This window comes from Gastrolobium bilobum, unplaced genomic scaffold (assembly GCF_033153095.1).
Source record: "Gastrolobium bilobum isolate Gb01-03AN ecotype WA unplaced genomic scaffold, APGP_CSIRO_Gbil_v1 utg7904, whole genome shotgun sequence".
NCBI classification, from domain to species: Eukaryota; Viridiplantae; Streptophyta; class Magnoliopsida; order Fabales; family Fabaceae; genus Gastrolobium; species Gastrolobium bilobum.
The window spans coordinates 20,474-32,765 of record NW_026899548.1 but is presented as its reverse complement, the minus strand read 5'-3'; the positions used below and the strand labels follow the sequence as shown (position 1 = coordinate 32,765).

The 12,292-nt window shown below is 30.9% G+C and overlaps 1 protein-coding gene across 1 annotated transcript; it reads left to right on the top strand.

The window, feature by feature from the left end:
* Positions 1–10,733: 10,733 nt before the first annotated feature.
* On the top strand, positions 10,734–11,948 carry LOC133291331 (wall-associated receptor kinase 2-like). The gene is made up of 3 exons (XM_061489584.1): positions 10,734–11,517; positions 11,671–11,715; positions 11,821–11,948. Exons 1-3 carry the CDS (start codon positions 10,734–10,736, stop codon positions 11,946–11,948), a joined length of 957 nt encoding a protein of 318 aa, XP_061345568.1.
* The last annotated feature ends 344 nt before the right edge of the window (positions 11,949–12,292 follow it).

Here is a 12,292-nt window from a genome sequence, read left to right as displayed (position 1 = left end):
CATATCTTGATTGGCTTAGAGCCAATATTCTAATTACTGTGCACAAGCAATAGGCTTATAGCCAAGACGTGAGTGTGTGCACAGTGTTGGCAGTAATAGTAAATAGGTCAAAAAATGTGTACTTGGAGTCTTTAGCCTCTTATTTATAAGAGTTATCTCTTGGGCTTGTGTGGATCTCCCAGTTGTAGTAAGATTCAAATTTCTTTCTGTTGGGATAGAGACTCTATCTCGTGCAACCTCACTGTTTTATATTGTTGGGATAACTTGATCATGATCCTTAATTTAGTGGAATCTTAGGCAGGTAGTTAGGATATGGTATAACATAATTAAATATTTTTTATTTTATCCACATTTTTATGGTTATTGACACTTATGTCTCATATTTTTTACTTTTAGCAAGAAAGTACATACTCCCATAATACCAAAGATATACTCCCGTAATTTTGTTTATTTTTTTATCATATTTATTTTACAAAAATACCCTTTATTAATTCATCTAAAATTACAGAAATATCCTTCATTAATCAAAACGACGTAGATTTTGGGGTAGTTGTAAATAACCTTATCTAAAGTGGTTGTAGAAATATTTTTTTTCATATATATATATATATATTGTATATATATATATATAAATGGATTAAGTGTTTGTCATTTTAAATGACATAATTTTGTGTCATTCTTTTTTAACGAAACTATGTCGTTTTTGTATGTTTTTGATATTTTTTTTATGTTTTTTCTTTTTTATAAAATTAGAAGAAAAAGAAAGTGGAGGAGAGGGAATACAAAAACACATCAAAATGACACATTTTTATTAAAAAAATAACACAAAATTATGTTGTATAAAATGATAAATACTTTATATATATATAGGCTTTTTCACCCTTTTGCCCCTTATTAATTAATTAATAACCATTTTGCCCCTGATTCGAAACTATTTATCAATCTGCCCCTCTTTAATCGACTACCTTGCATTTTTAATCGACTAAATGGCCAAAACAGACAAAAAATGGATGTTGGGAGATTTAGTCGACTAAATCTCCATATTTGACAAAAAAAAAAAAATAAGTCAGTATGATTTTAATCGATTAAGTAGGGAGATTTAGTCGATTAAATCTCCCAACAACCATTTAGTCGATTAAACATTCAAAGTAGTCGATTAAAGAGGGGCAGATTGATAGATAGTTTCGAATCAGGGGCAAAATGATTATTAATTAATTAATGAGGGGCAAAATGGTCAAATAGCCAATATATATATATATATATATATATATGGGGTATGTTATATTTACAAACTTTTTTGTTTACAAATTTTTACAAACTACACTATCTTCTCCCGGGAGAACACTAATTTCACTATGTTCTCCCGGAAGAAGATAGTGTAATTTGTAAAAATTTATCAAAACAGTTTGTAAACAGATTTTTTCCCTATATATATATATATATATATATATATATATATATATATATATATATATATATATATATGGGGTAAGATCATTTAATACTGTGTCAAACTTCTGTTTGACACCAGATTTTAATCGTTCATTTCCACTAATTTAACGGTTATAATTTTTTAGATTATATTTATTAATTAATTTATTAATTTCAAAAAATTATAGCCATTCAATTAACGAAAATTAATAATTAAAATTTAATGTCAATTTTTTTAATTTGAGATCAATTACAAGGTATCTCTCTTTTACGGTGTTTGTGACTCCATTTTTCCAGTTGTGTGATTCCTAATTAGGGTTAAAGACTGTACAATCTCCTCACTGCGGAAATCAAATCTCTTTGTTAAAGACTGCTATAAAATGATAATATTTCCAAGAATATTCTCTAGCAAGGAGAAGGGGAGCAGTATGTGAACTCTCGCGGTTTCAATTTTCTGATCGAAGTAACTCAAACCGTTAACTACTAAAGAAGGGTTATTTATACGGACACCATTAAATCCCAAAGTTAAACTTTTTAAACTCTTCTCATACACTTAAGCTCACATAGGCCTTTTTTATTAAAACAACAAAACCCAACATTATGAAATAAGATATTTGATAATTTAAATTATTTTTCATTATATATTACCTATTTCAGGATTTATTTAGTGTTTTTCATAAAAAAATAAAACTTATTTCGCCCAAACCGTTTGAGATTAGGTAACTTTTAAATTTATGACTAAATCGATGGAATGATATATAAGAAAATTAATTTGAATGATTTGAATGTCTATTCTCTTCAAAGTCGACACAAATCAATCTGCAAATAACCTTAATAATAAGTGGAGAAATTGTAATATGCGTTAAAAGTAGTAGTTTGAGTACTTTTATAAATAGTTAAAATTAAATTAATAATTTTGATTAAAAAATTTCATAAATAATATGATGTTATATATTGAACTCTTGTTTTCGTAATATTATTTAATTAAATAAAAAATAATATATTTTAATTATTTAAAAAACATATTTACACTATTTGATATTTATTTTTCTTCAAATACGTAAACATCTATGCAAAAATAGAGAATTAGAGATAAGACTGAACCATGTCCACGATCTGGACAAGTGCGAGGGACAAGTGTGCGAGCGGGGAGTGGATCCTCTCATGTGAAAAAATGGTCATGTGACTATGTTATTTGATTACAACTGATCATTGATGATGAGATGAGAGAGAGAAAAATGTATAATTTTTGAACGAGTGGTAGTGATCAAATAATATGATCACATAATCACTTTTTCACGTTAGAGGATCCACTCCCATACCAGCGGTAAAGTCCGAATACCAGAAATTTTTTTCGTATACTGTGATATTACTTTACTATTCTTATGAAAAATGTAATACGCGTTACATATTAATAAATAAGGTTTTATATCTGTGATGTTATATGATCTAAAAAAATGTTCTTACACATATATTCAAGGATTTATATGATTTTTTTTTTCTTTTATCATTCTATTTTATTTTTATTTTTTAAATATGTCTGTATAGTCACAATTTTATAAGTGATGTAACATGACAAATATAAAAACCTAATAAATAATAAGTGTGAACGTATATTATAGATGCTGTTAAATTGAAATAAAATATTAGTAAATTAACTTCAAAGTCTAATCCTTTACAAAACTACCACAGTCTCTCCGTGGCCCACCTTGCTACCATCATCCACGTTTTAGGTCTAAATTTCCGAATAAATTTTTGGTATTATTGTTGTATCAAAGATTTAGTGCATCTCACCGATAAAAATATTACATATCGGTTATTTTTTTTTGTCAATTTTTTTTTTCTCTTATCTGATATATAATGCTCTAATTGAAAGGATGTACTGAATCTAAGTATAGCAGTAACACCAAAGATTTATTCTTAAATTCCCCAGTGACATTACTAGGTGGGGTCACTTTCTCATCTTTTTTGCTCACACTTTCTGTTCGAATTGACGATTCCACGCGTAGGATAAATAATTATTTTTATTAATTTTATTCCATATTTAAAGTTTACTTTTCGACCATATCTAAGTTTACTTAATCATACGGATTTGTCTAAATTTATAAAATTAACACTTTAAATATATCAATTTTAATCCTTTGTACCATTTTTATTTATATCATTTTAGAGCTTAAATAATTTCTTAAATGTTAGATGACCATATATATATATATATAATGTCACGTATAAAATGAGACGATGTGGCATTTTTTATATATAAATGTATGATCGTTTTTCTTGTCCAATTAAACTGCAACGTAATATGAACGTATGATACTAGCTAAAATAATATATGACATATCTCAACCAATAACATATCAATAATTTACATTTTAACATGAAAACAATAAAAAATATAACTATAAATGTAATTTTAAAATAATAAAGTCATCGAAGAATAATTATTTGTCACTTCACTTGATATATTCTTTAAACTTGATATGTATTTTAATAATAATTAAGTCTTACCTTTTGTCAAAAAGAAAACTATAGGCACGAGGAACCGACGAACTTCACTGACCAATGACCATGATAATTAAATAGACCAAAAGAAAGGAAAGGTGTGGAGGAAATACTTCCTTTGCTAATCTTCGTACATATTACTTTCTTCTTTCCATGCATTGTAATCGTAGTATGCAAAATTTCAATTTCTTGCAGACGTTCTTCTTTGAAATAGCTTGAATGCTCCTTTTGAAAAATAATGGAAAAAGGCAAATTTTGGTTTCCTTGCCAACCAACGAAAAATCATCATGATCTGTAGCTTGCAATCTTTACCTTGACTAGGAATATTTTTTCTTTGAATCAAAATTTCGAGGTCGAAGCATTGAACATACCCCATTAAAGGAAAAGGCAATGCTAGCTGTACATTGACTGTTTAGTACGTGATTTGAAATATCACTACAAGGGTTTGCGGTAAATATAAAATATAAGGGGAAAAATATACTTTCACAAAAAAAGTTTACAATCTTTACAACTAACTTAATTACCGTTGATTTTTGTTAATCTAACGGTCATAATTTATAGGAATTAATAATTAATTAATAAATGCAATTCAATTATTTTTCATAAATTATGACTGTTAGATTGACGGAAATTAACGGTGATTAAGTTGGTTGTAAAAATTGTAATTTTTTTTTGTGGTAAGTATATACTTCCCAAAATATAATAGGAAAAACGTTTGTCATGGGCGAGTATGACAATATTCCAACATTACTTTTTTTTTCGGGAATAAAAATAAATAGAAATAGTATTTGACAAAATCGATTTTTTTTCTCGAGAATGAACAGTTCAATGTATTAGAGAACATAAAAAAAAATTTAAAAAAATTTATTTTTTTGTTTCCGAACACAAAATGAGAAATGTTTGTCTCTCTCGATCACTCTTCACCACTATCATCATCACCACCATCCCGACACAACCACCGCCACCACCACTACCCCGATGCCATTGCCACCATCACCACCACCTCCACGCCACCGCCACCACCGCCGCCGCCACCACTATGTCACTATCATCATCACTATTACCACCACCATCCCTGTAACCACTATCATCACCATCACCACCACTACCACCACCACCACCACGCCATAATTACCATTGTCATCGCCACCAACACCATTGTCACCATTACCACTATCATCGGTGCAGCCATTGTTGTCATCACTATCACCATGCCACTATTATCACCTCCGTCGCCGTAGCCATTGTTGTCATCACCACCACTAGCCATCATCACCGCCACCACAACCACCGCTGACACAACCACTACCATGCCACAACCACCACCACCACCACACCATTTTTATTTTATTATTTGTTGGAATAATAAAATAGAACATGTTATTAAACACATTTTTTCCTCAGGAATTCTTCACATTAGTTGGCAGTGTTAGAGAGAATATAATGATTATCATTGTCAGGCGGGTCCAGGGGGAAGCCCGTGGCGGGGGACCACCACCAATGAGTTAAGGCTACACCAACCGTAGCAAGTGGATCTGACATCATGTCTCAACCCAAAACCTTAAGGCATAGGGTTCATGAGTCCCTTCCACTTATATACTCTTCCCTTAGCCCATTACCAACCAATGTGGGACTCATCACACTTGAATATCCCAACAATTTCTCCCTCAAGTGTGAAACCCATCACTGGTAAGCTCTCCCTTAACCGAGTACCCCAAGCGCAAAGTACTCGACTCGCCTCCTAGCCAATCACCAGGCTAGTCCAGGGGAAAGCCCGTGGCGGGGGCCACCACCAACCGTAGCAAGTGGATCCGACACCATGTCTTAACCCAAAATCTTAAGGCATTGGGTTCATGGCCATCACCAATATACTCTTCACTTAGCCCATTACCAACCAATGTGGGACTCATCACACTTGAATATCTCAACAATCATGCACACCCTAAAGGACACAACTTCCTTGGCACAAAAATAAAAAAGAATTATTCTTTTCAGAAACAGTGCAAGTGAACAGAATGATTGTCATGTACACACTAAAGGACACAACTTTGTGTCATTTTCGACAAAACGATATCATTTTATTGTATATTTGATAATCTTTTACATACTCTCTTAAAAAAAATTAGGACTATAGAAATTAAGTTGAGGAGAGAGGATGTAAAAAATAATCAAATATACAACAAAACGACATTATTTTGTCTTAAAATAAAATAAAGCTGTGTGATTTAAAATGACAAATATTTTTTCTATTATAATGTATGTATAATCAGCCACATGCCTTCCACGATTTTTCAATTCTAGTTAGGTGATTATTAATTGATTTTCTTAGTTCAGCCAAACTCATGTTGGACTCTACATGAAACTCAGACAGTGAGGATAATATTTTCATGCAATATCGATATTCTTGGATTAAATTAGAGATGTTTCGTATCTGTATTCAAACTTGCGGCGCCGAAAGAAAGACGAAAAGAGTATATCATTAAGCAGATAATAGGGAATAAATCTTGCTCATCACAAGGAAGCTTAGACTTTCAAAAAAAAAAAAATAACATGTATAGAACGTGATTTATGTTACTTGCACTTTCAGATTTTGGGTTTGAGATGTAAATTTAATTTCTTATTCTACCTAAATATTGAGAAACTAATTAAGAGCACAACACAATTTGAAAGCAGGGAACTAGCAAGCTGGGCCCTCAGAATATTTACGGCATCCAGGGTGAGATAGCAACATACTCATCTTCATAAAGAATCAGTAAGCTCTGTCCTCCGAAGACCTTTGAATTTTTTTTTTTTTTTTTTTTAAAGAAAAGTTATTAGCATAGCTTGTCAAACATGCTTAGTTGGTCAGCAAATGCAGGTAATTAATAATGAGTTTTTGAAAAATTATATAAACTCAAGATAAAAAAAAGTTGAAAATTCATACCAATATATAATTCCTCATTCGCTCTTCGTCAGATCAAAATCCATACTTTTAAAAAAGGACATAATGTACCTAGCTATTTTAAATTGACAGAGATTTAGTAGTTTTAACATTTTTAAAATTTCTGGTTATTATTAATTATTAATTATTGATGACGAATCTCCAGAAAAAAAAATCATTTACATAACGGTAATTTTAATTTTTCTTATATAATTCAATTAATATAATCTTCATCATTATCATACATTTCTCTTTATAATATATGTTTGGTTTACAACATTCATTATTTTTTATATTTTTAAATTTAACGAATTAAACACATCGTATATTTTATGGGAAATATTTTTCTTATATTACATGAGATAATTTGTCTTATGTAACAAATAAAAAACTACTTGGGACCTATTTTTTTCTCTCTTCTTCTTAATGGGTCCCACCCATTTTATGTGCATTGCATGAGATAATTTGTCTCATGTAATATGAGAAAAATTAAACCCATATTTTATATCCCAACTCTACATCAAATTTTCTTGAAAATAATAAAATATGATATATATATATATATATATATATATATATATATATATATATATTAAAGTATCTTATGGCTTATTGTGAATCAAATTGGACAAGCTGTCCAATTATTCGTGGTTCGTTATTTTGTTCTTGCTGTTCTCCTATTTCTTGGAGTACCAAGAAACAACATATTGTTTCTGGTTCCTTTCCATGAGTTAGGTATCGTTTAATGATTGCAACATGTTGTGAGCTGACATGCTGGGAAGTACAAAAAGAATTGATATCATTTATATATGGGTTTTATAATTCTCATTTAACATGAGAATTACAATTTTTCTACACATCCTTCGATTTCCGTGCTGACATGGGTCCTACATATAATTTTTTCTAACACATGGGTTTCACATATTTTTTATCTCTACAACATGAGATTTCAATTCTCCTTCAACATAAGAATTATAAAACCCAATTTATATATGTATTTTCCTTTTCTAGGGTCTTCTTTCGATGATTTCCTAATTTTGTTGGTGGGTTTTTGTATATATACATAGGGGTTTGATTTTCTCATGTTAAATGAGAATTCAATTCTCATGTTGTAGAGATAAAAATCACGTGGGATTCAGGTGTTAGAAAAAATTATATGTAGGACCCATGTCAGCACGGAAATCGAAGGGTATATAGGAAAATTTGAATTATCATGTTAAATGAGAATTATAAAACCCATATACATATTACTCTTTTGTATTGATCAATTACTAATGAAATATTATTACATGTATACGGAATAAAATATCTAGTCATTATCTTTCTTTATTTTTTTGTTTGATGGGAGTAGAGAGAATTTTTGCACGTATTAGACTCTAAAGATTTGTTTGTGAGTTAGTTTTAAGAGGGAAAGAAAAGGAATGGAAGGATTTTATTAATTTCTTCCCTTGTTTATAAGTTTAAAAAAATGAGAGAAAAGATTTGAGAATTTTCACAAAATCTTCTAAAATTCTTCTTGTTTTTAAAATTAAAATTCCACTAATTTGGAAGGTTTTAACTCCCAAACAAGATAAGAAAATATTCTTCATTTTTTCTCTCTTCCTTTCTCTCCCTGTCTCTTAAATTTCTTTCATTTCCTTCTCCTACAAACTCCGAGACATATCCTAAAGATACTAATTTTCCGATGCTTGCGGATGAACCATTGAGGCATGAGCTTTAATTTGCAAAAATGCATTTATGTGTGTTGATTGTCTTGAGAATTCGTTCTGGGCCGTCCTTGTGATTGTGAAGGATCATTATAAATGTACTTTACCTCTAGTGAGCCGTCTGTTGTTGTCTCCCATCTTCTTTGGGCATTTCTCAGGTATTGAATTGCGGCCAGGTCTTTAGATCAAATCCACGCCCCTTCTAGACTTTCACATTTCAATTCAATTCATGCCCTTATTGAAAGAACAATAACTATTTACAAAAAAGAAAAAGAACAATAACCCAATAAGCCCATTTATTGCGTTGAAAGAATTTGACCTAAATAAAATAAAAAACTGTTAAACTAAAACTAATAGGATGGCCTTGCTCAATTAAAAAACAATAGAAAAAAAGTTTAAAAACCTCCTTATGATTTTTTTTTTGAATTACTTATCCCTTTATTTTATTTTTTTATCATTTATCCCATTATAATTTTTTCCATTCAAGTTTTTACTTAACACGGTTAAAAATTTGATAAATCTATTTATTTTATCCCTTATATCATTTTGTTCCTCAAACTTTGCATTTGCAAGGATTCTTAACAATACAATCAATTTTTTTGTTATGATCTAGTTTCTGAAAAAATTTGTGAAGTGCCACATGACTGGTGATAGGAACATAAAAAACAGTTGCAATAAGATTTTAAGTAAAAGATTTTTTTATTAAAAATAAAATCTTATAAAAAAAAAAGTCAAATGCCAGAAACAAACCAAGACTGTAGATTTACTTGACTAATTTATCCCATATGTCATTAAGACCAAGCCCAAGCTTGCGCTAAATGATATTATATTCTGGTTTACGACATTAAGTCCAGTGATGTGTTGAATCTTTATTTTATTTTGTAGAATTATATAGTCTGAGTACCATTTTTTTTACTCTATTGTTTTCTTCTCATTGCAACATATTTGGTCTTCTTCTTTTTCTTTTCTTTTAAGAAGGGTAAAGTTGACACATTGATTAAGTTTCTAACAATCTTAAATAATAACTTGGATAAAAAAAATCATAGTAATGTGAGTGATTAAAAATAAAAACGTAGGGGCTAAATGATTGAAAAGAAAATCATCTGAGTGTTTTTAAACTTTTCCCCAAACAATAAGTTGAGAGTAAGGATTTAGTTTTGAAATATGTTGGCAATAAAAGCTTATTAACTGTATATATTGTCAATTTTTTTTTTAAGTTTGAATTTATGTAACATCACATAGGGATGGTAAACAAATCAGAGACTTTTGACCTGACTCGTGAAGGCTTAAGTTTTATGTCTAAAATTTGATGTTGAAATCAGGTTTGGACTTAAATAAAAGCTCATTTAATAAAAAAGTCTCAGCCTCCAATTCAAAAGTTCGACCTTAGAGTCTTTTAGGCTGGCTTATTATACTAATTTTTATTTTATATTTTTTATACTACTCATAATAATCTCATTTCTCCTCAACTCATTTTACACCATTTTATTGGTTAAACAGACTTTTTAAATAATTTATTTCTATATTATGCTATTTGGATATATATTGAATTTATGAATCTTTGTGAAATTAGTAGTGTTGTTTATCATATTTTTTATTTGAATAAATTTTTATTGTCTTATTTTATTTTAAAAGGTTAAAGTCTAAATCAATCTTTTATTTTTTTGTAAATAAATCAAGTCACGTGCCAATAATTATATTTAACCGAATTAAACACAAACTTACTACCAAAGCCCCGGCTCGGCAGTTAAACCATAATTTGATACGCTACACTGAGGACTTAGAAATGAAATATATCTTGGGCAGTGCAGTTGGATGAAATCCAAAAAAAAATAAAAAATAAAAAATAAAAAATAAAAATATTTCTTTACACTAAAGGATGTGCAACTATCTCAAGCTGGTAAGAAAGTTCAGTAATTCTCTCCATATTCTGTGCCCGGCTTCAGAATGCAGAAAGCAAAAAACAAGTAAAGATAATAAAGCATAGATTAAGATTAAAGAAACCAAAAGGGCAAAAAAGCAAAAGGAGCCTCCATAAAGCAACACTTCCAGATATTATTCTGTCTTTCTTTAAGGTTTCTTGACCGCTTTTGTTTCAGAAACCAACTAGTTGTTCATGCTATCGTCTCTCTCTGATGGGTTTGCATCTTATTACCCTCAACAACAAACCAATGTTATTACTGGTCATTCAACTCATTCACTCATTCTTCATCCTCACAAGAGCTCAATCCAGCCTTTGCAGAACTTCTTGTGGTGCCATTCCCATCCAATACCCTTTTGGCATTGACGATGGCTGTGGAAGCCCATACTACCGACACATTCTGGTTTGCTCTGACTCTGGAAAGCTTGAGGTTAGAACTCCTTCTGGGAGATACCCAATTCATAACGTTAGCTATGATGATCCACACATTCTAGTCACTGATCCATTCATGTGGAGGTGTGAGGATGGTGAGAATTATCGTCCCACAAGGCCATTTAGTTTGGACACGAGCACACGTTTCAAGCTTTCTCCTCAAAATGAGTACCTCTTCTTCAATTGCAGTGAAGACAGTGTGATCATTAAGCCAAAGACCATCTTTTGTGAACGCTTCCCTGAACACTGTGATTCATCGTGTGACAGTGCTAGCTATCTCTGCAGGCACGTGCCAGGGTGCTCCTTTGCTATGAGTGGTACTTCTTGCTGCTCTTACTATCCAAAAGCCACTGAATCTTTAAGGTTGATGCTCAAGTATTGTACTAGTTATACTAGCGTTTACTGGAGAAACTTTGGCGCTCCTCAGCCTTATGATCAAGTCCCCGAATATGGGATCAGAATTGATTTTGATATCCCTGTAACCAATCGATGCCTTCAGTGCCAGGATCCATCCAAAGGAGGTGGAACTTGTGGATTTGACACGCAGACTCAGAGTTTCATGTGCCTCTGTAAGGAAGGAAATTTCACTACCCATTGTAAAGGCATGTCAAACAAATCCTTCTATTTTATCTTGTGGATGACTTTAGAAAAACAACTATTTGGCCTTTCTGCCACACCATAAATTACAATTCGGAAGGTTTGCATTTTGATATTTGTTGACAATGTAAATTAATTGCATATTATTTGTTTGGCAGATTATGATATTGCACGTCACAATAGGAGGGTCCATGTAATCGCAGGTGATACAAATAAATTTAACAAACTAACATTTACAACGATAAAGTTTTCGAAGCGGAAAATTTGGTTCATGTTTGTGTTTTTCTGTATTCGAATTTTGGCTGCAGGTACAGTTACTGGTATTTCGGCTGCAGGGGCATTTGGAATTGGAGCTGGTATTTGGTACTTGAAGAAAGTGAAAGCTAAAGCACCGGTAACATGTGGAGTTCAAAGCAACGAGAACAGAATTTTCTGAAGACGACCAAATTATGTGAACAACATAAACAATACATCTTCCTTGTTGCTTTTTTTTTGCCCTTAGCTATGAAGCTTACTAACAATTATATTTATAGCGTTGCTTCCGAATTTTCCCCCGTTTCTCGTTGACACCTTTATGTATTTAATGTTGGGTTGTATTTGATCTCAATAATTAAAAAAAAAAAAAAAAAATGCTGCAGAATGATCTTTTGCTCTTCTTTTAACAACAAGCTCTGATATAATATTGAATCTGCCAAGTTTTACAAAATAATTTTCTGCAAAGAAGTTCAATGGCTGTGATGCACTGATATTTCGGGAATCAACCAAAAAAATAAAAGAAAA

Bases quoted from the DNA above. Each gene is read 5' to 3' on its own strand.
- LOC133291331 (XM_061489584.1), top strand. From the start codon at position 10,734: ATGTTATTACTGGTCATTCAACTCATTCACTCATTCTTCATCCTCACA. The intron at 11,518-11,670 runs GCATGTCAAACA...TTTGTTTGGCAG, and splicing joins TTTCACTACCCATTGTAAAG to ATTATGATATTGCACGTCAC. The intron at 11,716-11,820 runs GTGATACAAATA...TTTTGGCTGCAG, and splicing joins GAGGGTCCATGTAATCGCAG to GTACAGTTACTGGTATTTCG.